Raw genomic sequence first — 25,513 nt, forward strand, 5'->3', positions numbered from 1 at the left:
ACGCGGTGGTGTCGTTTGCTCTGTATTTTCCGACCTCCCCCAGTACTGAGAGCTCCTCCGTGGCAGGGAGATGCCTTAGGTCCTCAGGTCCTAGGACCATGACAGCCACAACGCCAGGTGATGCTGCAGAGAGGGCTCCTGAAGGAACATATGCATGGAACACCCAGCGGTACCCAGCGTGTCCCACAGGGGCCCACGGGTGAGAGAGGAGAGAGAGCAGAGCGGACTGAAGCGATCCCAGCCCGGCTTTTTTTGGATGGAGGAAGAAAATCTGCACTTTGTTTCTTATTTTTTTTTATAAATTTTTTTTTATTGGTGTTCAATTTGCCAACATATAGAATAACACCCGGTGCTCATCCCATCAAGTGCCCACCTCAGTGCCCGCTACCCAGTCACCCCCACCCCCCGCCCACCTCCCCTTCCACCACCCCTAGTTCGTTTCCCAGAGTTAGGAGTCTCTCATGTTCTGTCTCCCTTTCTGATATTTCCCACTCATTTTTTCTCCTTTCCCCTTTATTCCCTTTCACTATTTTTTATAGTCCCCAAATGAAAATCTGCACTTTGAAAGGCCTGCAAGAGGTCGGGGTGTGGGGGTGGGAGAGGGCCGCTTCACTTCCTCTTGCTGTTATTTGTTTATGGAAAGAGTGAGGAAGACAAGTTGGCCTCTGTTCCCCCGCAGTTACTTGCTGGGTGCCCTTGAGTGTGCTCCCCCCCCTCAGGGTTGTCGTGACGACTACATAAGGCGACACGCAAGCGTGCCCAGCTCCGCGCTTGGCATATATATATAGCAGTCGTTCTGGAAATAATGACCACAAAAACTTCCATCGTTCGTACCTAACCCTGTGCCAAGCACTGTTCTATCTGCTTTTCATTCACTCATTTTACTCCCCGTAGGGAATCCGTGAGAGTCGTATAATTATCCCCATTTCACAGATGAGGAAACTGAGGCACAGAGGGGTTAGGTAACTGGACTAAGGTTGCAAGGCTGTAAGCCAGTGACTGGTGGGATAAAGATCTGAACCGGGCAGTCTGGCTTCTAGATGGGCTCTTAGCTTTCTGCTTTTCTTCTTTATTCTCACTGTGGTGGCTGCTTTTGTGTCTCAGCCTGCGAGTGTGATCCCGACGGGGCTGTGCCGGGGGTTCCCTGCGACCCGGTGACGGGGCAGTGCGTGTGCAAGGAGCACGTGCAGGGGGAGCGCTGCGACCTGTGCAAGCCAGGATTTACGGGACTCACCTATGCCAACCCGCAGGGCTGCCACCGTGAGTGTGTGGGGGGGGGCACCCAGCCTGGGAATTCACCGGGAAGATTGGGGTGGGGGGGCACCCAGTGCTGCACCCTGAGCCTCCAGCAGGTGGCAGCACAGGCCTGGGTTAGCAGGTGGCACTGAGTCAGGCGGAGGGAAGGAGGGAGGGAGGAAGGGGGGAGGGAGGGAGGGAGGCCCGGCTGCCCGGTGCCACGCAGGAAAACGCAGTGGCCTTGTGAGTCAGCCAGGTTATCTGGAAAGAACGACCCTGCCTGGTTCTTTTCCCAGGCGGGACCCTGTCCCCGACGAGTGTCGTCTAGGGGTGCCTTGTGGGTGTCTTGTGAGCTCAGGAACCCTCCCCCCTGCAGGCTGCGACTGCAACATCCTGGGGTCTCGCCGGGACCTGCCCTGTGATGAGGAGACTGGACAGTGCCTGTGCCTGCCCCACGTGGTGGGCCCCAAATGTGACCAGTGCGCTCCCTACCACTGGAAGCTGGCCAGCGGCCGGGGCTGTGAGCCGTGTGCCTGTGACCCTCACAATGCCCTCGGCCCCCAGTGCAACCAGGTAAAGAGGGGGTGGCCCCGAGGGCCCCACAGCAGGAGAGGAGGCCTTCCTTGATCACCAGCCTGTGTCTCCCCTCCACGCTGCCCAAAGCCAGACTGGGCTGCGTCTGTCCCCACTCTCCTTGGGGAAGCCACCCGATGTCCCTCCCCGTGTGGCTCAGGGCCTTCTGCGGGGCCAAGCAGGCTCTGGCTTCTGAGCTTGGGTCTGGGTGGGAGCCCTTGTTCCGGGGGCCGCGGCGAGCTGCAAGCGGTCCATGCGTCCCGGACGCTGTGCTCACCACGGCTCTGGGACACGGTCCCCAAGGCCAGGGCCAGGCCGGGGCTGCGAGGGACGCTCCCTCACAGTGCTCTCCTCCACAGTTCACAGGGCAGTGCCCCTGTCGAGAAGGGTTTGGTGGCCTGACGTGCAATGCTGCGGCCCTTCGCCAGTGTCCCGACCGGACCTACGGAGACGCGGGCTCGGGATGCCGTGGTGGGTGCTTCTTGAGCCGGAGGGGACGCTGAGGCATGGGGTGGGGGGTGCTGAGCACCTGCATGGGCTCCGGGCAGAGGGCGTGTGGGACGGTCTGTGCTATGGGAGGACGTCCCGTCCTAGGACAGGTGCTGTGGTCCTGGCAGCATCGTGGGGGCGCACGTTCCCCGCAAGGGCTCCAGCCAGCGGGCTTAGCCCCCAGCCCCAGGGGGACGTCAGGTCCCCCGTCCCCGTGACCCGAGCGAGGGTGGCTCCGCTCCCGTTTCCCTGACCCGGCATCTCCCACAAGCCGTCTCCAGGGCAGCGGCAGGGAGCGGGGCAGTTTCTCCCTAGATGGAGGAAGGGAGTCCCGAGGGGAAAGGTGTGATCTCCCCGGGGTCGGCTTGACCCGTAGCCAAAGAGTGCGGGACCCGGAGTGTGCAGACCGAGGTCTGGTCTCGGCGTGGCCTCTCTTACCAGGTGACTTGGGCGAGTGGCTTCCCCCGAGGGCTCGGTTTCCCGAGGGGACATTGCATTTAATACCACTGTTGCTCCATCCACACACATGGGGACATGGGGGCGGTTAGGTGTGTCACAGGGTGGCCGCGAAGGTGGAGCGCTTGCCTGTGTGAGCGGCCGGGTGTCTAACCTGGCGCGGTGCCTGGCACTGGCACTGGCACTGGCACCTGGCACACGGTCGGTGCTCAGTAGAGGCTTGCCGTCCTTGCTGGCGTGGCCGTGATTTTACTGTGGCCTCGACCGTCCTTTATCCTAAGTCCTGTAGCCGGGCCCTGGGGTCAGACCTCCGCTTCAGGCTCTCCCCACCATGTGCCTTTATCTTCCTTTTTTTTTTTTTAAAGATTTTATTTATTTATTCATGTGAGACACACACATAGAGAGGGCAGAGACACAGGTGAGGGAGAAGCAGTCCCCATGCATGGAGCCTGACGCAGGACTCGATCCCAGAACTCCGGGATCATGACCTGAGCCAAAGGCAGGCCACTAGGGTGCCCCTGCCTGTACCCTCCCGACGCCCCCACTGACCATCACCCTTACCCGCCCTAGCCTGTGACTGTGACTTCCGGGGAACAGAGGGCCCAGGCTGTGACAAGGCCTCGGGCCGCTGCCTCTGCCGCCCCGGCTTGACCGGCCCCCGCTGCGACCAGTGCCAACGAGGTTACTGTGACCGCTACCCGGTGTGCGTGGCCTGCCACCCTTGCTTCCAGAACTACGACGCCGACCTCCGGGGCCGGGCACTGCGACTCAGCAGCCTCCGCAATGCCACCGCCAGCCCGTGGCCGGGGCTGGGTCTGGAGGATCCTGGTCTCACCTCCTGCATCGCGGACGCCAGGAGCAAGATGGAGCAGATCCAAGCCATCCTCTCCAGTGCCCCGGCCACCGAGCAGGAGCTGTCCCAGGTGGCCAATGCCATTTTCTCCATCAGGTAAACTCTCCTCTCCCTGCCGAGCACTCAGAAGAATTACGTCACGCGGGGTCGCGGAAGTGGCCCACACGGGTCCCTCCTTCCTTTGGCACAGCCCTTTACAGCTTCCAGAGCATTTTCACACGCGCTTCCCCTTGGAACAGTCACAATGGTCCCGTGAGGTCACTGGGGTGGGTGTCACTGCTTCTGTCTTGGGAGATGGGGGAACGGGCACAGATAGGTGACGTGACCGTCATGCGGCTACAGAGGAGCAGAGCTGGGACTCAGCACAGGCAGGAGCCCCGGTGTTCTTTCAAGTGCCCGGCGCTGCCCGTGGGAGAGAGTCAGCTCTGGATTAGTCACCCTGGTGCAGGGCATCCGAGAGGCAGGGGCTCTAAAAATAACTCGTATTTGCCTTTGGAATGGGAGCGGTCCCACCCACACCTCCTTCCTACCGGCGGAGGCGACTTCTTCATAAGGTTTGGTTCTGGAAGTTTCTATAATTAGTTTGCACTCCCCGAGCACTAGCCGACTTTTGGTGCCTAGAGCCAGACGTCCAGGTGTGTGATTGACCGAAGTCTCCAGACTGAGTAGCGAGCCCGGGGGTGTTCGGTGGGCTGGAAGTGCAGGACGGAAGGGGGTTCCACGGAAGGACCTGCCATGCCGCAGCAAAGCCTGTCGGTAAAGAATGCAAAGCTTATGGGAGTTGGTGGTTGGGGATCAGCGAAGGGGATGGGGAGAGAGGAACCTCGGTGGGCCGGGGCTCTTGGGTCCTGACCCCCTTTGGGTGGAGACGACCCTGCTCTGGGTGCTCCTGGGCGGGGGGTGTGGGCTGCAGAGGAGAGACTTGGGAGCCTGGCAGGCGGGGGGTACAGCTGGTGTAGGGGTGCCTGAGCCAGCCTGCAGCCAGCCAGGGAGAAAGGGGCCCCAGGTGATACTCCCCATGGAAGCCAGTTCTGGGGAGGTGGTGCCGGCCCAGGAGTGTCGAGTCACACAAGTCGAGGAAGGAGAGGTTTCGGTGATCTGCCTGCCGAGGGATGGAGGCCGGTTGTGGCTTCTGTCTCGGCCTTCGTCGCGCAGAATGCCCCAGAGCCGGTGGCGTCCCCCCGTTGCCTTGCTGAAGACCTCCGCGCTTCCTGGCTCAGGGGTTCCCCGCCGGGCTGGCAGGTTCCGGGGAGGCAGCCCCCTCCCGTATTTTACCGAAAGCTCCCCTTGGGTTTCAGGCGGACTCTCCAGGGCCTGCAGCCTGACCTGCCCGTCGAGGAGGAGACCTTGTCCCTCCAGGGAGACCTGAAGAATCTGGACAGGAGCTTCCAGCACCTCCTCATGACGTATCAGAGCAAGAAGGAGCACTTTGAAAGGCTAAGCGGTGCCAATCCTTCAGGTGAGCAGTGCTGCTCCGACAGCTGCCCGCCGGCCGTGTGCCACCGCGCCACCGCGCCACCCGGGCCCCGCTCGGCTCCCCCTGCGTCTCCAGGCCGCCGGGGCCCCGCGCGACTCGGCTCCCCCTTGTCCTCCCACAGGCGCCTTCCGGGTGCTGACAGCGGCCTACCAGCGGTCCTCCCGGGCTGCTCAGCAGGTGTCCGACGGCTCCCGCCGGCTCTTCCAGCTCAGGGACAGCCGGAGAGAGGCAGAGAGGCTGGAGGGTCAGCTGGGAGGAGGAGCCGGAGTCGGGGGTCCCCAGCTCGTGGCCCTGAGGTTGGAGATGGCTTCCTTGCCTGATCTGACGCCGACTATCAACAAGGTGACTCATGGCCTGGAGCCCGCTGCCCCCGCTGGTCACACCCCAGCTGCCCCTTCCTGATCTTTGGCCCCTCGCCCGTGTGGGTGTGCTCCGGGGTTGCCAAGGAGACAAGCTTCTGGTGCCCGGTTGCCGTGGAGATGTCTGGCTGTTTGTTTCCTGGGTGTGGGATGGGAGAGGTTGTGGGGGAGCCTTGGGTACCCTCTTTGACGCCTCCTTCTCTCCCCAGCTCTGCGGGGGCTCCCGGCAGACGGCCTGTACCCCAGGAGCGTGCCCTGGAGAGCTGTGTCCCCGAGACAACGGCACGGCCTGTGGCTCTCACTGCAGAGGTGCCCTCCCCAGGGCGGATGGGGCCTTCCGGATGGCCGGGCAGGTGGCCGAGCAGCTGCAGCGTTTCAACGCCCAGCTCCAGCAGACCAGGGAGATGGTAGGTGCCGCCGAGGTGGGTGGGCACACGTAGGGAAAGGCTGAGGGGACAGTCAGTTTTTTTTTTAAGATTTATTTATTTATTTATTTATTTATTCATTCATTCATTCATTCATTCATGATAGACATAGAGAGAGAGAGAGAGCAAGGCAGAGACAGAGACACAGGAGGAGGGAGAAGCAGGCTCCAAGCAGGGAGCCTGACGTGGGACTCGATCCAGGGTCTCCAGGATCACACCCTGGGTCGAAGGCGGCGCTAAACCGCTGAGCCACCAGGGCTGCCCCTGAGTTAGTTTTTATTTTACAGTCAGGAGACTGTAAAAGCCTAAAGGAGATGTTAGGTAACTTGTCTGCGGCCCCGCAGCAAGAGAGAGGTAGAGTTTGGGGCCGACTCAGAGTTTTCCCCCTGACTCCCAGGTCATTTCTTGCAGATCCAAACCAGGTTAGCTACCAGTGTTTCCCAGGTCCACCTGGGGTAGCGGGTGCCCACAGAATCCCTGCGGGCTGCTGAGGGGCTCTCCTGGGGCCTCGAGCACTGCTGACCTAGCGTGTGCGTTGGCAGATCAGGGCCACCGAGAAAGCCGCCTTGAAGGTCCAGTCAGACGCCCAGCGCCTGGAGACCCAGGTGAGCACCAGCCGCTCGCAGATGGAGGAGGATGTCAGGCGCATGCGGTTCCTCATCCAGCAGGTCCGGGACTTCCTGTCAGGTGAGCCTGCCCCCCCACCCCCCCACCCCCAATATTTGGACTCCTGCCTGGTGCCAGCCCCTCCGATCCCTGTCCCCAGTGCAGAGCATCAGCTGGCTGCCTCCTCCACTCAGCTCAGGCCACCGGGGCCAGGTGCCCACGGCTCACCTGGATGGCGAGCACAGCCCTTCAGCTACGCTCCCCCCTCCCCTCCTGCTCCTCCATGGCTCACTCTCACCAGAACATCCTCAGATATCTTTGAAAAATGTGCAAGTGGGATCACAGCCCACGGGGGCTGGCCTTCCCTCATTCTCCGGGTTATCTCGGCCTCTGCTCCCCTCCTGGGTGTGGCCTCGTGTCTTTCCCTGCTTTGCTCCCCGCCCGTCTTTGACCAGGTTGGCTCTTACCTGCCTCAGAGACCTGGATGTGCTCTTTCTCTGCCTGGAATGCTCATTCCAAGGTTGCCAGTTCTATGCCCCCCTCATGGTCTTGGTCTATTGAAAATACCATCTCCCCAGAGGGGCCTCTCCCGACCCCCCTATCTGGTCCGCCTCACTCCCCTGCACCCCCCAACATCTGACCTTCATCATCTGACCTTCATCACACTGCTCCAAGCCTGTGGTTGCCGAGTTCATTTGTCTACACGTGTCTCATTAGTCTCACAACCAGACTCTAGAGTCCGGGAGGGCAGGGAATGGCTGTCTGTTCACCGTGTCACTGGCACCCAACATAAGACAGGACCACAGAAAAGCACCCAGTCTTGGTTGAAGGGATAAATGAACCAGATCCCCTCTCTTGCTGCCCTGGAGTAGAGAGACCCCTGGATAGGAGGACCCAGGAAACCTGTGACTTCTGAGCGGATTGCTTTTCTCGCTTTTCCTCATCTTTTGCTTCTGCAAACCAGGATGGTAGTATTTCACGTTTCTTCTGGGGAACCTAGTAACTGATGTAAAGCATGTTTTAAAAAATTAACGTTGCCTCAGGAATAGGAGTTGATATTATTAGATTTTTGGTCCCTGCCCGGGAATTTACTTGGCTGGGAGCCCAGTTAATAGGAGCTGAGGGCTTGGTGTTACGACAGGGCTCTTCTGGCTACTGTTGTGCCTTGGCTCCAAACGGGCCCAAACCCCCTCCTGAGTGTGGAGGGCAGGTTGGAGAGTGGCAGGGAGGGTCTGCTGGCAGCCAGGGCTTGCCTGAAGCCAGGCTGGAGTTGGCCTCCCAGGGAACCCCAGAATGGGGGTAAGTGGAGGCAAAGACATGGTGCTCAAGAGACATGGACAAAGGGGCAGGCCCACGTTTGGGGTTTGGACTCACAGATGAGGAAGTCTTCCCCCCAAGCAGAGCCTAGTGAGGCTGAATGGCCTCAGCCTTGACCAGGGTGGGAGGCAAGGCTCTGGGGTACAGCCTGGGCTCACATGAACAGGTGGGGAGTCGCTGGGCCATGGGGACCCTTTTGTCCTGTTGATTATATGCGTGTCTCAGGTCAAGTCTTTTGGCAGGACCAGGGGCAGGGAGAAGGAGCAGGGCCTGAGAGAGGCACGACCCTTGCAAAGGGCCCCGGTTGTTGTTGCCGTCTCCATGGCAGTGGGTTTTGGTGTCCAGAGTGCTGTGCAGGGGGCGCAGGTGCTTGCTGCTGTTGTGGGCGGCTCCGCGTGGGGGATGCGTGGAAGGGCTCTGGAGGACGGAGGATGCGTGGCCTTTTCCGAGGTCTTCAAATGGAATTAACAGAAATCACAGCTCAGGCTTATCGAGTTCTCACTGAGTGCCTGGCGCTGTTGTGAGTGCTTCACAGGTATTACATGATTTAATCCTGATTGCCCACCACTTTGCAGAGGAGGGCTCCAGGCACAGGGAGGTTAAGTAACCTGCCCAAGGGCGTCCAGCTTGGAGGGAAATGTGGGTAGGATTCTTCTCATTCTTCATCCACACTCTAGATGATTGTACTATTAGATGGACACATAGACACACACAGACACACATGCAGTTTTTCCTAATGTTTTTCCTCTCTCTGGATTGTGCCCCTGCGCCCCACCTCTTCTGCTCTGGCTAAGTCCTCTGCCTCCTCTGAGAATCCTCTAGTTGGCCCACTCTTCAGGAGCCCCCCATAGCCCAACACCCCCCTCCCCGCCCCATCAGACTGGGTTAGGGTGCTCCTCCAGTGGCCATCTGAGTTCCCTGTGCTCACCCGAGTCCCTCAGGCGGGCCTTCCTTGGTTATGTGCCTGTCTGTCCCACTGGGTTGTATTTTTAAGAATTCATTTATTTATTCATGAAATGCAGAGAGAGGCAGAAGCAGAAGCAGAAGCAGGCTCCCTTCAGAGCAGAGAGCCTGACACGGGACTCGATCCCAGGACTCTGGGATCACAACCTGAGCCGAAGGCAGATGCTCAACCAAATGAGCCACCCAGACGCCCCTCTGTCCCACTAGGTTTTGAGCTCCGTGAGGACAGGGACTGAGTCTGATTTGATTTGCAGTCTCGGTTCCCCACCTGCTGGCCTCAAGCCCCAGGACAAAGCATCTGGGTGGGCAGGCGCCCCCTCCCCGCCCCCTCCTCACCCCCACCCCTACTCCATCAATCCCTGGAATCTGTAAAGGTGGGAGGGAGATAGATAGGGAGGAGACCCCACACCTCTGTACCTCTGACCTTTACTCCCTGACCCAGAGCCGGGTGGTGAAATCCTTGCTGATGGATTGTTTCATCTCATCCCTTCAGGTTGTGGGTCCTTATTTCCATTTCACAGATTTGGAAAGCGAGCTTAGAGAAGCCATTTGCTTTGCCCCCGTTTGCTGGAATGGTAGGGGAGAGGCCTGGGTCTGGAGGTCCTTGAATCCTTCATTCACTCTGCAGACACCCGGCGCCTCGGTGGGCCAGGCGCTGGGGCAGGGGCTGGGGCTACGGACGACACCCAGTCCCTGCCGTTGCCGCGGGGCTTCTAGGGGGGTAAAGGAAAGCAAGGATCCATGAGTTGAGGGCTCAGCACTTGGGGGGGTTGATAAACACCCCTGTTCACATTCAGGGAGAAAGATAAAGCAGAGAAGGAGACCCCGGGGTGCTGGCACAGAGGGAGGGTTGTGATTCTGGATCGTGTGGCCAGCGCCAGCCCCTCTGAGAAGGTGACATTTGAGCAAAGACCTCATCGGTCTTTGTAGCAACGAGCGCTCTGGCCCGGGGAGGTGCACCCGGGGGGGGGGGTGCACGCGGGGGGTGCACGTGGGGAGGTGCACGCGGAAGGGGTCTTCGTGCCAGGGAAGCGGGCCTGGTTCCCGCCGCTCTCCGCAGTTTAGGGCTGATTCTGTTTGCGCTGCAGGCATTGTTCAGTCCCAGCTGTCTGGCACCACCTCCTTCTCACCAGCCTGCAGTTTCCTGTAGCGGCAGCCACTTAGTCGCCACAGCTGTGCCCACAGTCAGCCCCCACCGCCGCATGCCCGGAAGTTCCAAGAATGGGTCCCCGAGTGTCCCTGCGCGGGTGCGGGCCCGGAGAGAGCCCTGCTCTTCGGGGAGGTGGCTAGGCTCCCCGGGTCTGACGGGCGGCCGCTGTCTTCCAGACCCTGACACTGATGCGGCCACCATCCAGGAGGTCAGCGAGGCCGTGCTGGCCCTGTGGCTGCCCACGGACTCTGCCACCGTCCTGCGGAAGATGAACGAGATCCAGGCCATTGCCGCCAGGCTTCCCAACGTGGACCTGGTGCTGTCGCAGACCAAGCAGGACGTTGCTCGGGCCCGTAGCCTCCAGGCGGCGGCCGAGCAGGCCAGGTATGGCCCTAGGACCTGAGCTTCTCCCTCCCAGGGCTGGGCTGGTGTTTTGCTCCCCGGGTCCTTTGGGTGCTGGAAGAGGGAAGAGAATCAGTACATGTCAGGGGGGTGCAGAGGGCCGGGAGGCGAGAGGGGTGCTTACTGTGCTGGGGGCTGGCGAGGTGAGAAACAGCGGCCAGGGTAAACTTTGCTCGGCGTGACCCCGTCTTCCGTGTGACAGGCTGTGCCCAAAGGGCATCTCAGGTATAATACAGTCATCACATCTGCTTGGCGGGGGCCCGGGAGAGAAAAGCTACCCCCTTTTTAGTCCTGGCTGGGCAGGGTATTCTCTTGAACTGGTGAGTGCGTGAAGCTGCACATCGATCCGCTCACCGTCCACCCCTTCTCTTATCTGCCCTCCACTCCCGGGCCGCAGGAGCCGAGCCCACGCAGCGGAGGGCCAGGTGGAGGACGTAGTGGGGAACTTGCGCCAGGGCACGGTGGCGCTGCAGGAAGCGCAGGACACCATGCAAGGCACCAGCCGCTCCCTTCGGCTCATCCAGGAAAGGGTTGCTGAGGTGAGGTGGTGTGGCTTCCTTTGGCCATATTTGGGAATGAACAGATTCAGGCCCAAGATATAGAAAATGCCAGTAGGTGACCTGGAAGGGGACCTAAAAGAGGGAGGCCTGTGAGCTCTGGACCTGGCTTTGAGCCCTTGGTTTTCTGGTCCCGTGGCTGGGTGCAGAAGGCCAGGGGTGGGCTCTGGGCTGCAGCCGGGGTGGGGGAGGGGGTAGGGGATCAGCTGAGCAGGAGAGGGAGGGGGCCTGGATGCCAGGGGACAGATAGATGGGGGATCAGCAGGGGGATAGTGGTGAGTACTGGTGTCCCGTTTGGAGGTGGCCTGATGCGCTGGACAGGGGAAGGACGAGGCCCCTGCCTGTGAGACCCACCACAACCCAGGTCTCTTTCCCCACAAAGGTTCAGCAGGTCCTGGGGCCGGCGGAAAGACTGGTGGCCAGCATGACGGAGCAGCTGGGTGACTTCCGAGTGCGGCTGGCCGAGCTCCGCCGCAGGGCCAGGCAGCAGCAGGAGCAGGCAGTGAGGGCCCAGCAGCTCTCAGAGGGCGCTGAGCAGCAGGCGCTGAGCGTCCAGGAGGTGAGAGCGGGCGGAGGTTGTGCTGGGCGACACCAGCCAGGGTGAGGGTCCTGAGCAGGAGGGCACTTGGTACACTCTATGAGACCCTGGGCCCAAAAGCAATTGGAGCATGTTATTCTAGAATCACTGGAAAAGGCTTCAGGGCTCACCTTGACCCTGCCTGGCATCTGGACTCTACCTCGGGCTGCCTCCGGGGAACTAGTTCAAGGGTGTTGCAGATGATCTAGTCCAGTCCCTCCCTGTGTACCTGATGGTAAACAGGTTTACCTGATGGAGGGGTAATTTTGCTCAGGCCCAAAGCTCCCCTACAGAGCAAGTTCCTTGACATCTAATCCAGAGCTTGTCCCCGGTCGTGGCTACACACCCCAGACAGGCAGTCTTGATTTAGCCTCACCTGGGTCCCATCATTGTCAGAATTATGTCAGAGAGGCGGTCCGAGAGCTATCCTCTGGGTCTCCCATGTACCATTGTCCCAGGATAGTGGCCTGGCTGCCAAGTCCACTGCTAAGTGTCAACTAAGCGTGTGGCCCTGTGTGGGAAGTTAGGTGGGAAAGGAGCCACAGGTGGAGGGAGGGAAATACTGAAGAAGTGTAAGGTACAGTTTGGGGCCTAGAGGTTTTCACAGGCCGAAGTAACACACCGAGGAGTATCAGCGGGCTCCTCATCCCTGTGTAGGGATTGGGAGGATATCGAGTGCTTTAGCCAAAGGTCTTTAGGACTTTGGATGATGAGGATGGTGGCATTGAGACTGTCTGACCTTTTTCAGGGATTTGAGAGGATGAAGCAAAAATATGCTGAGTTGAAGGATCAGTTGGGTCGGAGTCCCATGCTGGGGGATCAGGGCAACCGGATCCTGAGCGTCAAGACAGAGGCAGAAGAGCTGTTTGGGGAGACCATGGAGATGATGGACAGGATGAAAGGTGAGGGGACAGTCCTGGGCCTTGGACTCCTGAGCATCCCAGGAGGCCGGTCCCAACCCAGGGCTTCTGAGGCCCATCCTTGTCAGAGCTACGAGTGCTAAGGGGATGAGACCGGTAAGGCTTTCCCAAGCTCCTAGGAAGTATGAGGCACTTCCTCATGGGGCTGTGGGGAATGTGACGTGCGCATAAGACTTACCCTCAAGAGCTTGCAATCCAGATGGGGCCATTTTTCTGGTCACCTGCAAGAGGAATGAAATTGTTCAATAGCACAAGGGGATCTGTGACAGGAGCCCGCATAGTGAGTGCCCTGTGGACAAACATTTCCCTCAGACATGTTCAGTGAAGGTAATGTTCAGAAAGACACGATTTGACATAGGCCTGGAAGGATGTGTAGGCCTGGGGGAGGCTGTGAGGGAAAGCAGGAACATTGAGATGGGGTGGGTAGGAGGCAACAAGACACGTTCTGAAGGTGGAGGCAGGAGCACTGACCAGGACAGGAGCAGTGATGAGGATCAGAACGGGTGGGAGAGAAGTGGCCTGGGGTCGGTGTGGCTGGGTCCATGGGGCTGGACTCTGTGCCAGCACGAGAGGGGTAGACTCAGCGCTGGAGGCAGTAGGGAACCATCCAAAGGTTTTTTTTTTTTTTTTTAATATGGCAGCAGCACAAAAGTAGTTTTTTCAAAAGGGCTCTGAGGTTCTTCGGAGAACAGGGAGAACAGGGATTTCCAGGGACTGGGCTCAGTCTCTAAGACGCGATGATGGGTCAGTGCCCTGGTGTGTCCAGGGAATGTCCCAAATGGAATGTCTCTGAATTTCAGAGAGAGAACAGGCAAAAATCTGTTTGGCGAGGCAGGTAGACACCATGGAGAAGGCTGGGCTGGTGAGTTGACAGTGGGTAGATCGGAGGCTGTGGCCAGCCATCCCTGAGGGGTGAGCTGCTGACCTGGATGGGGGAGCCCAGGGGCCTGGGTCAGTGCCCACCCTGCCTTTGGCCATCAGTGTTTTACATGAAGACGAAGAGTTTATCAAACCTGTGGGTGGCAACAGGTCATTCATACCTTAGGCCGCAGAACCAGAATTCTAGGGCCATCTCAGAAGTCTACCAGGATGGGCTGAAACTAACAGGGGAGAACGAAAGAGAAGTATTATCTTCCATTCTGGCCTTTTTGAGCCTAAACTTGCAAGTACAGTTCAGGTGAGGGCTGGCTTCTCAGGGGCTCACATGCCCAAAAACACTTTATAACTGGTAAAATGATAAAACATTTTGTAACTGGTAAGTGATCAGCAAACGTGAACTCTTAGTCACCTGAAAAAAAACCCAAGGGTTTTGAGTGATCGTGAGCTCCGTGTACGTCAGCAGCATCCTGCTGCTGTCGAAAGAGCGAGTAAATACAAAGCATCCAATGTAAGGGGAGTAATGGTTCAGGGATATTAAAAATCTTTAGTCACCGGTATGTGACACATTTACCAACCAGAAGAGGCTCGAGTTGAGCAATGGGACAGGTATTTATTTACCTGTCTGCAGGAATTTACCTTTCATTGCAGGATTTGGGGAAAGATCATGCATAGGGTGGGTGGGTGGGTGGCTCTGGGGGCGAGGGTCAGGGAACACAATAGCAGCTGCTAAAATTTCAATATGTGATCAGTCTGTGGGTCTGTGTGGGAGCCCACTGGCTGGATGTCAGCCCAGTAACATCCCTGTTACACTCTGCTGGTGGGATCTCACCTTGCGGATGGTGTTCAGTGGTGGCTACTACATCCTCAGAAGGGAGATTGATGGACAAGCCTCCACGTAGCAGAGGGAGGGCGACCAGGGTTGGGAGGTAGAGAAGGCTCAATAATCATGTCAGATGAAGAAGGGGTGAAGGAACTAGGGAGATTTCTTCTGAGAAGATGTGGCCTCAGACACTTAAAGGACTTCCTTGTGGGAGGCGGAGCACAGATATTCCCATACCCCTAGGAGATGGCCCTGAGACAACTTGGGTGGAAGCAGAAATGTTCAGATTCTGGCTTCATGAGAAGACTTTTAACAGCTAGAGCTGCCTCAGGTTGGAGCCTTGTGAGGCAGCGACCCCCTCCCTATTCCTAGGAGAGTTGAGGCTGAGGCTGGGTGCTGGCTCTCGTGAGCATGGTAGAAAGGCCTCTTGTGTAGGGCGACAGGTCTCGTGCTGTTATGCAGAACAGACCAGAGCGAGTGGACTAGATTTATCTGGAGTGGCATTTGGGGGAGGGAAAGTGCAGAGGAATTCTGGTCTCCTAGTCGGCTCTTTGGCTCTTTGGCCTCAAGTGGTGCCCACTTGAGGGTCATTGGTGGGACGGCAGCTGAGTCCTAGAGGTTGTTAATCTTGATGACAGTGGCCTCCCTCATCAGTCGGAGACAACTGAGAGAGTCCCAACTAGAGCAGAGGAGGAGGGTAGGGGCTTCCTGGCTCTGGTTTCACTAAGAATGTGGGTGGTGGGGGAGAGCCTTGAGGCCGGAGAGGCCTGCTCCAGTGTCCAGGCTCCACACAGGTGATTCCTCCTGCAGGTGCTGCTTCCAGGTGGGTGGGAAGAGAAGGAAGGGGTGGGCGTCTTTGGGTATCTCACCAGCTCCTCCTCCTCCCCTTGCTGTTCCATCTGCCCTCAGACATGGAGTCGGAGCTGCTTCGGGGAAGCCAGACCATCCAGCTTCGCTCGGCAGACCTGACGGGGCTGGAGAAGCACGTGGAGCAGATCCGAGACTACATCAATGAGCGAGTGCTCTACTATGCCACCTGTAAGTGATGGGCCGGCCTCCAGCCCCTGGCCCTGCTCATCTACGCTCTTTACTTTTGGAGGACAGACGGGGTTGGAATACAGCTCCAGGAGACTTTTATACAGCCTAAAGCACAGCCCGGACCCCCCTGGTGTGCAGCTGTTAAGATTATTCTGGGCTGCAGCTGAGCCCTCGCTGATGGGAAACTACATGTGAGGGACAGAGGTGGAGGCGGGCCATGTCGTGGCGACGTGGAGCTCCCGAGGGGAGGTGCGCGCCTGGCTGGGCTGTGTCCTTGCCCTTCATCTTCCCTCGAGGCCGAATCCTGGATGAACACGCAAACTTAACCAAAACAATGATGTGCAAACAAAAAGCCCAATAAAAATCTTTGGAAAGGAGTCTGGATGTTGAAAGAGAGACAACGGTCTGTCTCCGCATTAAGTAAACATTTGTCGCTTATTCTTGTCTCCCACGTGGGGTTCCTGGGGGCTCCCCTGCTCAAGCCCAAGGCTTGGTGGCACATGAGGCATAGGCTACCCCACTTTGCTGGCTCGTCACCCAAACTTGGGGCAACTCGACCCCTTTGCCCCAGGATCCAACAGATCCCATCCTTGAGAGACCAGACAAGCGATTTTGGTCTTTGAGTGGCGATCCGGGTTCCCATTCACCGACGAGGAAATAGAAATCCAGAGAAGGGAAGTATTGTGTCCACATCCACACGGCTCCAGAGGCGGAATCTGTGTCTCTTGGGATCTCTAAGAGAGGTTGCTAATGGTTGTGCATTTGTGCGTGTGGCATATGTGGAGACGGCGTGAATGTGCCAGTGCTAACCCGGGCCCTGCCGTGGGCCAGGCATCCTATCTACATTTTCTTGATCACTATTTATCATGCTAGTTGTTTATTGAGCCCGGTGCTACATGCTCCGTCTGGGCTATCTCCTGTCGGTGGTGCTGCTGTTCCCAGTTGACGACTGAGGAAACCAAGGCACAGAAGGCTGTCTTGGTCCCCCCAGGGTCACAGATGGGGCAGGGCCGGGCAGGGCCGGACTTTAAATTCGTGATCATCTAATGCAGTCATTAGGGGGATGGATGCCGGAGCTCCAACAGAGCCTACCCCGGGGGTAGTTGTGAGGAGTAAATGAGTCAACAGATGTAACTTGGGCAGCCCGGGTGGCTCAGTGGTTTAGCGCTGCCTTTGGCCCAGGTCGTGATCCTGGAGACCCAGGATCGAGTCCCCCGTCAGGCTCCCGGTGCATGGAGCCTGCTTCTCCCTCTGCCTGTGTCTCTGCCTCTCTCACTCTCATGAATACATAAATAAAATCTTAAAAAAAAAAAAAAAAAACAGATGTAACTCATGTCACTAAGTACCTGGCACCCGCTACGCTCTCAGTCTGTGTCAGCCCCTACCCTGCCGGCTTCTACCCTGAACCCAAGCCCTCAGTACACCTTCCGCTCCACACAGGCTCGGAAACCCCAGAGCCACGTGTGACTCTAAGAATCAAATGAGGGGCACCTGGGTGGCTCAGTGGTTGAGCACCTGCCTTTGGCTCAGGTCATGATCCTGGGCTCCTGGGATTGAGCCTGCTTTTCCCTCTGCCTGTGTCTCTGCCTCTCTCTCTCTCTCTCTCTCTGTCTCTCATGAATAAATAAAAATAAAATCTTAAAAAAAAAAGAAGAAGAACCAAACAAAGCCTCATAGAGAAAAATATGTCCATTTTATTGAGCACAACACCGAGCGTGAAGCTGGAGGGGCCGGAGCACAAGAAAACCAGGGAGGGACAAGAATAATGCCCCTGGTTTTCAGGGCGGGACAGAGAAGAAGAGAAGCGAGAGGCGACTTAGCAGCTGAAATGAAAACAGTCAACTTCCAAGTTTGACTTCATGGGGACTGGGTGAGGCATCTGGCCAGGGTGACACCTCCGGACAGTACCGCGTCACCGATTTGCTGTCTCTTGCATCCTGAAGGCTGTGGCGCTGCCTTGGGCCTGGGGCAGGATGGGGAGGTGATCAGCAGGGCGCTGGGTCAGCTGGAGCCCACCCTGGACCCCGGGCCTGGCCCCACACAGCCGCCTGTCCTTCACGCCGGTGGGCAGGCGACCACATTCCGGAGCCCACGCCAGCCACTGGCTGGCAGCTTGGAGGCAGGAGCATGTGTTGAGGGGGGGTCTGGGTGGGCACGTGGGCCCGTAGCTCCCGGTGCCACTCACAGCATCAGGTCCCTGCGACTCTGCAGCCGGGCTCGCCTCCTGGGATGGGAGCCCTCCCTGAGCCCCCACACTGACCCTGCACCCCCCCAGACCCCCCCCAGCTCTGAGTCGCCTCACCTGAAAATCCACACCTGCGTGGGCTCCAGGGATCACATAATGAGACAGACTCCGGTCTGCCCCGCCCGGCAGTGGGAACTGCCACCGGCTTTCACAGGCACCATGACCTCGGATTTGTAGTTCCTGGAAGGTAAATGAGGCAGCGGGCTGTGGAGCATTGGAGGAGTGGGGACAGGCTGCGTGGCTCCCCTGGTGTGGCCTCCACTCAGCCCTCCCTCCATGGAGTACAGGCCCTCGCAGAAAGGACAAAGATGACCACAAAGGCCCGCAAAACACCATGGTTCCAGACACTCGAAACCTAGCGCCCACCACTGCGCGTACTCCGCTTTCTGCAAGCCTCTGCAGCTCCCGTTGCTTCCCTGACCTTGTAAGCACCTTTATGAGGTGGGCTGAGCAGGTGAATGCGATTTTACAGGGGAGCAAACCAGAAACAGAGACATTGACGGGTCTGCCAACAGCCACCCAATGAGTGGTAGGGACGGGACTGGAGGCATCTCCCCTGCCCCCCCATTCAGGGCTCTCGTCGCCCTGCAAGGCTGTCCCCCTTGGGCCAGTTTCTTTCAGCCCCACCGCCTGAGCAGGGCTAGGCCTCTGCCTTTGGCCAAAGGTACGTACTGTTTTTTGTTGGCTTTTCTGAAGAGCGTGGGCTCGGAGCAGTAGGAGGACTTCCCTTTGCTCCCGATGCTCAGGCAGCTGGAGCAGCAGCCGCAGGGCCCGGCGGCCAGGGGCCCCTGCTGCATGGGCACCAGGCTGCTGCTGATGCGGAGCGAGCCATTGACCAGGCAGTTGAGGGACCTGGCGCCGGGCGCCGTGGGCCGGGGACCGTGCTGGCAGGGCAGCCGCGTCAGAGCAGGCGGAGCTGCACTCTGGTCCGGGGCCGGGGCCTCGGTGATGGTGATCTCGGACGAGTTGGGTCTCGAGGCTTCTGAGGCTGGGGGGCCGGGTGGCCTGTTCTCCACCTCCGGGCGGATGCCTGGGCTGTGCAGGTTCATGTGCAGCTTCCTCATGTGGTGAACCACAGCTGCTGCGTTGAAGGCTTGCTAGGGAGACACCAGACCAGCCTCTGGCCACCTCTGTTCTCGGAGGGCACCGGGGCTCAAGCCTTCCCTTGGCCCTGTGGCCTCTTGAAACTCATGTGCCCACTTCTCCTCCCAGAGAGGGTGCAGGGAAGCCCCAGGGACAGGCCCTACCCCAGCCCGGCCCCGGCTCAGCCTCCAGGGGCCCAGAACACCCGGCCTACCTCCCGGAAAGGGCAGCTTACCCTCCACTTGCTCTTGGCAAAGTTCTTCTGGATCTGGAGACTGACTGAGGGGTAGATGTCCCGGTGGAGGGCCGTGTTTCCATCAATCCTGTGGGTGTAGAAGGGACACCTGGCTAGTGGGGAGCTGGGGGAACCCAGCCAGGGGTCGGGCAGGGGCCGTGCATGCAGGTCCAGGGTGAGCCGAGTGGAGTGCCTCGGAAGAAGGGTGGCCCACAGCAGGGATGGGCTGCAGCCAGGGCTCCTCTGTGCCCCTGGGCAGGTCATTGCACGGCCCATGCTTTGGCAAAACCAAAACCTTGCTTTATAGTGGGGTGGGCTGACTATGACCTGTCGGCCACATCTACCCACTGCCTGTTTTTGTAAACAGGCATCTCACTGGGACACAGACAGGCCCATTCGCTCAAGCATGAGCTACGGCTGCCTCCATGCTATAAGGGCAGATTGACTAGGTGCCAGGTAGGTGGGAGGGCCAGCTAAGCCTAAAATACTTATTTTCTGGCTTCTTACAGAAAAAGCTTTCTGGCCCCTGTGTCAGAGGGTGCTTGGGTTGTCGCTACCCTATAGTTTGAAACTTTACTCAGGACCCACCTGCTCCTGGAAGCCTTCCTCAATGAGGCCACCTGATACAGGCGGCCCCTTTCTTGGACATCCATCTCTAAGTGTTCCTCAGATACTTGCCATACACACAGAACTTTCTAGGCACCAGGGACACAGAGAAGTGACAGATGGGACCCTGATCTCTGGGGCTTTCCAGCGTAGCTGCAGCACCCTGTTCCATGCTGGGAGCTAGAGTAACTCATGGTAATCTGTGTCATGGATAAAGAAGGGTAAGGAGGAGTAACGTGGCCTGGAGAAGTCAGGGCTTCAGGGAAGGGCAGAAACTAGTTTGGATCCTGAGGGATGCCTTATACGTAAGGCAAGAGGTAGAATGTCCTAGGTGGTGAAAATGGTGTGACCCAAGGTGGAAGTTGGAAAGAGCTTGGGATATGAGGTAGGGGAAGGGAGGAAGAAAAATACAGGGATGCCTGGGTGGCTCAGCAGTGGAGCATCTGCCTTCAGGTCAGGTTGTGATCTCAGAGTCCTGGGATCGAGTCCCCGCATTGGGCTCTGCACAGGGAGCCTGCTGCTCCCCCTGTGTAGGTCTCTGCCTCTGTCATGAATAAATAAATAAAATCTTTAAAGAAAATATAGAGAGAAATACAGCTTTTAGGCCTTTCTAGAACAGAGAAGGTGTGTTGGGAATTTGGGGGAAATAAAGTCAGAGGTAAAAAAATCAGGGAAAACCTGCAAAGGTAGAGGAATCAAGGCTTGCCGTGATAGGACGTGAGGCGCTATTGTGAATCTTGAGCACGGGGGTCTTAGCATGGAAAAACAGTGTTGTACGACTTCATTTATTCATTTCACTGTTTGGTTGCCTTGTGATTCTTCACAAATCACCTCACTCAGAACGGGTTTTGACCCCACAGTGAAATGATGCTCTCAAGGACAGGGCGGAGCTGCCTATTTCTGGATGCTTCTTGAGTAGCTAGTAGTGAGTATTACACCCTAGTACTGATATGACAGCTGCCAGTCTTGGGTCAGAACCTGTGTCATTAAATGCTGTTTGCATCTGGACCTGATCAACACGTCTATGCTCCTTGGATGCCGCAAGAGTAAAGAGCTCAGGGCAAGCAAACTCTTGGGAAACGCCATGCGAATGAGTCATCGTGGCATTTGGGAATCACAGAGCCAGGGTCCAGAGCTCACCCCATCCTCACTCACCAGGGGTGCCTCAATGCCTTCTCACAGGTGTACCGTTCATTCGGGTCCTTCTCCAGCAAGTGGCAAATAAAATCCTTGGCTGAGGGGAGCAATCAGAGACACAACTGAGGACCAGATTTCATGACTGATGGAAATTCACTTCCGGGCTGGTGGGTGGCAGTGAATGCATCTTTAGCTAATTTTCCAAAGAGGCAATTTTAAGAGTCTTAGAGAAAAAAAAAATCCAAGCCACCCAACAACAACCCACCATAAACCACCAAGGAGAGGCTCTACGTAGCCTCACCCACACAGCGCTGCATATACAGCTCTTATCACGAGGCCCCAACGTGCCTGCATGCCACAAGCATATGCATTTGCACCATTCAGAGGCAGGCACCCACACGTGGGCACACGTGAGTGCTGCCTCGGCCCAGCTCTGCTCTCCACTTGATGGACCCAACGACATGTAATGACTGCCTTTTCTCACACACACAGGCATCGCATGCTCTCAGTCTTGATATATAATGAAGGCAAAACTTGGCCTTGGTTTTGCCACTCCTGCCTGGAACACTCCCTAGTGCCTGCCTCTGCCCTCCGGGCCCCCCTCTAAACTACTTTACCAGAGAGGCTGTGGTTCTGTCTCCAGGAAAACAAAAGCATGAAGCTTAGATGCGAATAATTTTTTTGGCCTTTGAGCCAGATGAAGATTTCTCCACTTTCCTTGGCAGCCTGTTCTCTAAGATTCCCCGGGGACTTTCAAGAGCCAGGACTGTCATCCATTGTTACACTCTTTTCTCTTGGCAGCCTTTGCCTTGAGCCTGTTATCTTGTCCTTCACACCTGCTAGCCTTACCTGACTCAGAAATGTCATCCCAGAATGGAGACTCAAATTCATAGTAGCCCTCCTTGATCTTCTCGAAAAGCTTAGACTCAGTTTCTTCATAGAAGGGGGGATACCCACACAACCTGCAGTGAAATAAGAAGGAAGCATGCTACTCAACGACCCCAGTCTCCTTGGGCCAGCCTCCACTGCATACACAGGCAGGAGCTAGGATCCCCAACCAGCAGTAGGGGCAGGACATGGATCTGCCTGATTCTGGAATGATGCAGGCCCCATTGAGTGTTTATGCAGGAGCCAAAGGTTGGAACAGGCAGCTGTGGAAGGCCCTTTTATGCATTATTCCCGCAAGCTCTCAATGCCTCTCCTATGCCTCCCTGCAGTTAGATGATGTATAAAATATCTTAGGACAGATGAGAGAATGTCTGCTTGAATGTACATTTCGTGAGGGATTTTTTTAGGCTATTTTGTTCTTTATTTTTTAGTACCTAAACCAGTGATTAGCACAGAATAGACTGTCAATGAATATTTGTCGAGCACACGAATGAATGACAGTAGTTATTTAACATAAGCTTAGTAAATAAAGAACTGAGTCCATGCGAAGGGATAAATAGGTTATTTTCCTAAAAGCAGAAGCTGCTGTAGATGAGGAGGGATGGAGGGGAAGGGGTGATGAGTAGGTTTGGAAAGGAGAGCCCAAGAATATGTGGACAGGAGCTATGACCAGGTTCATTCAGGCCATCATTTTGCTTTGGGAGGACTTGCCAGGAGAAACATCTGAGACGTGAACATTGTGCCCACTTGGCTGCCCACTTGGCTTCCAACTTGGCTTGGCCTCTCCTTTCTTCATTGCTCATTCCACAGAGCAGGACTCAACACATTAACAAAGAGTAAATGGAGGTGGGAGTGCAAGAAGAAGAGAACCATATGGCTGAACAGTGGGTTCACACTGAGCTTTGTTTTAATTGTCTGGTGGAGACCAGGACAGAAACCTCTGGAGCTGTGTGCATGGGTAAGTGTGTGTGTGTGTGTGTTTGCGCGCGCACATGCACCTGCACATGCTTTGATGGTGGATGTTGCTTGAGGAGCTAAGATAGGGGAGGGGAGAAAAAGGATGAGCAGGTTCTGAGATTTCCCAGGAACTGAGCCAACGCCAGCTTCTACTCACAGTATGTAAGTGATGACGCCAATGGACCAGCAATCCACAGCCTTGCTGTAGGGTTTCTGGGCCAGCACTTCCGGAGCTGCAGCAAACCAAAGGCAGAGTCAGGGCTGGGACAAGAAGAGAGGGCTGAGGGGCAAGGGTCAAAGGTCAGGAAGAGGCTTAGAGAAGCAGAATAGGAAAGCCCCCAGGATGGTAGTGTTTCTGTAAGAATGAAACCTTTCCTAGGGTAGGGTCTCCCATCAGACTGAACCTTCCTCCATCAGCCTGGAAGATCCCCATGACAGGGCCTAGGACTCTTACATCAGGCTGAGTACTGTCTGAAGGCAAGTCTATGTCTCCCCATGAAGATCGGGCATCCCAGGGCTGGAGCTGTGTGTCTCTGTTCAGATGGGGATATCTGCAATATACGGGCAGTCTCTGTCCTACTAGATGGGGTTCTCCCTGAGGGAAGAGACAGTCTTTTACATTATATGAGGAATTCTTAGAGGGCAGGTCACAACTGTCCCATCCGTCTCAGTTACCTTCTGAGGGTGAGGTTTAGTCTGGCCTATCAGATCGAGAGCTCCTTGAGAAAATGAGCCATGTCGTCCTCTGTCTGGGAGCAGTAGAGAGCTACCTTCTGTATTTATCCCAAATACCAGGGCTTTGTATTCAGTGGGACTCAATACATACGGACTGAGCTCTCTTTGAGGGTGAGAGCAGATTTCCTCTATGATGTTAGAGGTCTCCTTCCTACATGCCATCCTCAAGCAGGTGATGAATTGCTAAGAGGGAAGGGGCAGGGGCGGATGCTCTGAGTTTTGACTTCCTCTCTGTGGATCTCAGGAATGCTTCCACCTGGTTACTTGCCTGCTTTTGCTTTTTTGGGGGGCCTTGAAAGCTTCCTGTTTAAGCAGGAGGCCCCACCTTTGCCAGTTTCCTAGGGTGTTTCTTTGGGAATATATTTGGGGAGGCATGCCTGGGTTCTTCAGTTCCAAACTCAACACTATGCCTCTGGGATACCAAGAACTGGGACACTGAGGTCTCCTGTGGAAGTGGGAGAGAGGAAAAGGGGGGGCTAGTGGTCAACTCCTTGGCAATCCAATAATCTCTGGTTTTATGATCTTGTCTCTGACCCAGACAAAGGCAGGAATCTGTGTGCAAAAATGAGAGCCAAGTATAGGCAGGCGCTGTGGGAAGAGCTCAGGGGTAGGCTGTTTCTAAAGATGTAGGGTTTGGGAGCAGTAGGGGTAGTTTCAGAGATACATGGATTCTACCCTAAGCTTCATAATGAAGCTTGGATTCATTATGGATCATTATGGATTATTTGGATTGCCCCTGAAGTTGAACCCTGTATCCCTAGAACCATCCCTCTCTGTTAAATATCCATGAAGTTGAACACAGCCAACTGGTCAACCTTCCTCCTACTCCCAGACTCACCCACGTAGCCGGGGGTCCCACAGGCAGTGGACATGACCCCACTCTGTTCCATCTTGGACAGACCAAAATCTGTGATCATGATCTTAGAATTCTCTTCAGGGGTTAGGTACAGCAGGTTTTCAGGCTGTGGGAGAAGAGCAATGTGAGGCAATATAGGATATAATCATCTGAAATATGTATTTCTTTCCCTCCCCTGATATATAATTTCTTAGGAAGCTGAGCTCCAGGCTCCCGGCTTCAAGGTCAGGCTCATCTTCCCCAATTCTTCCCTCCTTCTTCCTACTGCAGCCCCCGACCCCGTATCCGAACACTCTGTATTTTGCTTTTGACCCTCATGTGCTCAGCTTTACAGCCACTAATGTGCTACTCCCACCCTCTCCTCATCCCCAGCTACTCTAAGATTGAGGGAACCAAACTAAAGTTAATTGTCTCTGATCTCTCCAAAGTCTAGTACATGCCTGATGCAATGCTGATCCCAGTAAGTATTTATTACATTTGATTTGGACCGTGACTAGGTTTAAGAAACATGTGGATTTTCTTGGTATCCTAATAGGGTGAGGCCTAGTAAAAAGTTCAGGAAAAGGCTGAGATGAAAATCATCAGTGATTGCTCAGTCATTTAAGATTTGTTTAAGTCATCTAAGGGCAGAAGGGGCCTTAGGAGTCTATTAGTCCAACCCTCTCATTTTACGGGGCTTAGGCTGCCCATGACCCAGGCAGCTTCCTAAAGGGTCATTCTCTGTTTCCCACTGAGGACTCCCACTTTGGCACCTTTAAGTCTCTGTGGACGATGCCATTCTCGTGGAGGTATTTCACTGCTGACAAGACCTGCTGGATCACCAGGCTGGCATCCTTCTCTGTGTAGACACCCCGCTCCAGGATCCGGTCAAAGAGTTCCCCGCCAGAAACACTGTGGGCATAGGGGCAAGCGCAGGAATCCAGGTCTTATTTCAGGTCAAAGGGAGATAAGTCTGTTTGCTCTGTAGCCATGAAGACACAACTGTGGTGGAACAGGCAGGTGCTCATGGCCTGGGCAGGGAGGTCTACTTTACTCTGAGAATATCTCCTTTGGGTGTTGGAATGGTATCACGAGGGAGTCATTTCTTTGGGCCATTACTCTCTCCCTGGGCCTTTCCTTAAAATAAATACAAAATGCTCCTGGCTAGAGTCAAGTAAGAAGCCAATAATCACTTAGTGGGAGCTGCCTACTTTCCTGGCCTGGGACCAGGGAGCCACAATGAAAAGGAGACGTGAGACTGAAATCAGGCCAAGGCAGGAAAGAGAAGGTGTATGAATGAGTTGAATTGTGCTTGGGTCAGGTTTTCTTTCCTCATTGTGGACAACCGGGCTGCCTAAAGCCAGAATCATGGGTGGAGTTGTAGTGGTGTTTGGAGACTCCAATGGTATGGTATCTCAGGATTCAGGGGCTTTAGGATCCAGTCTGTCCCCCATCTCTTAAATGCCATCTATACTATTTTTGCCAAGAAGTTCTGTAGTCCATCCTAGAACACCTCAGAGGGAGACCACTCACTGCCTCCTAAGAAGATTGCTTTGTCTTTCAGCACCTTCTCAATATTTCTCTATATTATGCTGAAACCCACTCCCTGCAGTTTCAGCCAGCAGATGCCACTTCCACCCACTGGGGCCATGCAGAGCAAGAAAACCCTTCTTTCACATGAATGTTTTCCAATAT

The 25,513-nt window shown here is 56.1% G+C and overlaps 2 protein-coding genes across 3 annotated transcripts in view; one reads left to right on the forward strand and one right to left on the reverse strand.

Moving 5' to 3' along the window:
* LAMB3 (laminin subunit beta 3) overlaps positions 1-15,474 on the forward strand; it is a 39,205-nt gene extending 23,731 nt beyond the window's left edge. For both annotated transcript variants that reach the window (XM_055319356.1, XM_055319357.1), the window contains exons 11-23: positions 1,105-1,260; positions 1,613-1,809; positions 2,169-2,280; positions 3,325-3,703; positions 4,906-5,066; positions 5,206-5,426; positions 5,653-5,850; positions 6,411-6,555; positions 10,081-10,288; positions 10,704-10,845; positions 11,246-11,422; positions 12,189-12,342; positions 14,969-15,474. In XM_055319356.1, the coding sequence (XP_055175331.1) occupies positions 1,105-1,260; positions 1,613-1,809; positions 2,169-2,280; positions 3,325-3,703; positions 4,906-5,066; positions 5,206-5,426; positions 5,653-5,850; positions 6,411-6,555; positions 10,081-10,288; positions 10,704-10,845; positions 11,246-11,422; positions 12,189-12,342; positions 14,969-15,105 (2,387 nt within the window). In that variant the 3' untranslated portion in view covers positions 15,106-15,474. The remainder of the gene's footprint in view (positions 1-1,104; positions 1,261-1,612; positions 1,810-2,168; positions 2,281-3,324; positions 3,704-4,905; positions 5,067-5,205; positions 5,427-5,652; positions 5,851-6,410; positions 6,556-10,080; positions 10,289-10,703; positions 10,846-11,245; positions 11,423-12,188; positions 12,343-14,968) is intronic.
* A 1,328-nt stretch (positions 15,475-16,802) lies between these two features.
* Positions 16,803-25,513, reverse strand: part of CAMK1G (calcium/calmodulin dependent protein kinase IG) — a 29,611-nt gene continuing 20,900 nt past the window's right edge. The window contains exons 5-13 of the mRNA XM_055319359.1: positions 24,592-24,730; positions 23,822-23,945; positions 22,406-22,481; positions 21,253-21,365; positions 20,422-20,500; positions 18,661-18,748; positions 18,015-18,439; positions 17,400-17,522; positions 16,803-17,060 (exon numbers count right to left, since the gene is read on the reverse strand). Of these exons, the coding sequence (XP_055175334.1) occupies positions 17,432-17,522; positions 18,015-18,439; positions 18,661-18,748; positions 20,422-20,500; positions 21,253-21,365; positions 22,406-22,481; positions 23,822-23,945; positions 24,592-24,730 (1,135 nt within the window). The 3' untranslated portion in view covers positions 16,803-17,060; positions 17,400-17,431. The remainder of the gene's footprint in view (positions 17,061-17,399; positions 17,523-18,014; positions 18,440-18,660; positions 18,749-20,421; positions 20,501-21,252; positions 21,366-22,405; positions 22,482-23,821; positions 23,946-24,591; positions 24,731-25,513) is intronic.

The sequence above is a fragment of the Nyctereutes procyonoides genome, unplaced genomic scaffold (genome assembly GCF_905146905.1).
Source record: "Nyctereutes procyonoides isolate TBG_1078 unplaced genomic scaffold, NYPRO_anot_genome, whole genome shotgun sequence".
Lineage (NCBI taxonomy): Eukaryota > Metazoa > Chordata > Mammalia > Carnivora > Canidae > Nyctereutes > Nyctereutes procyonoides.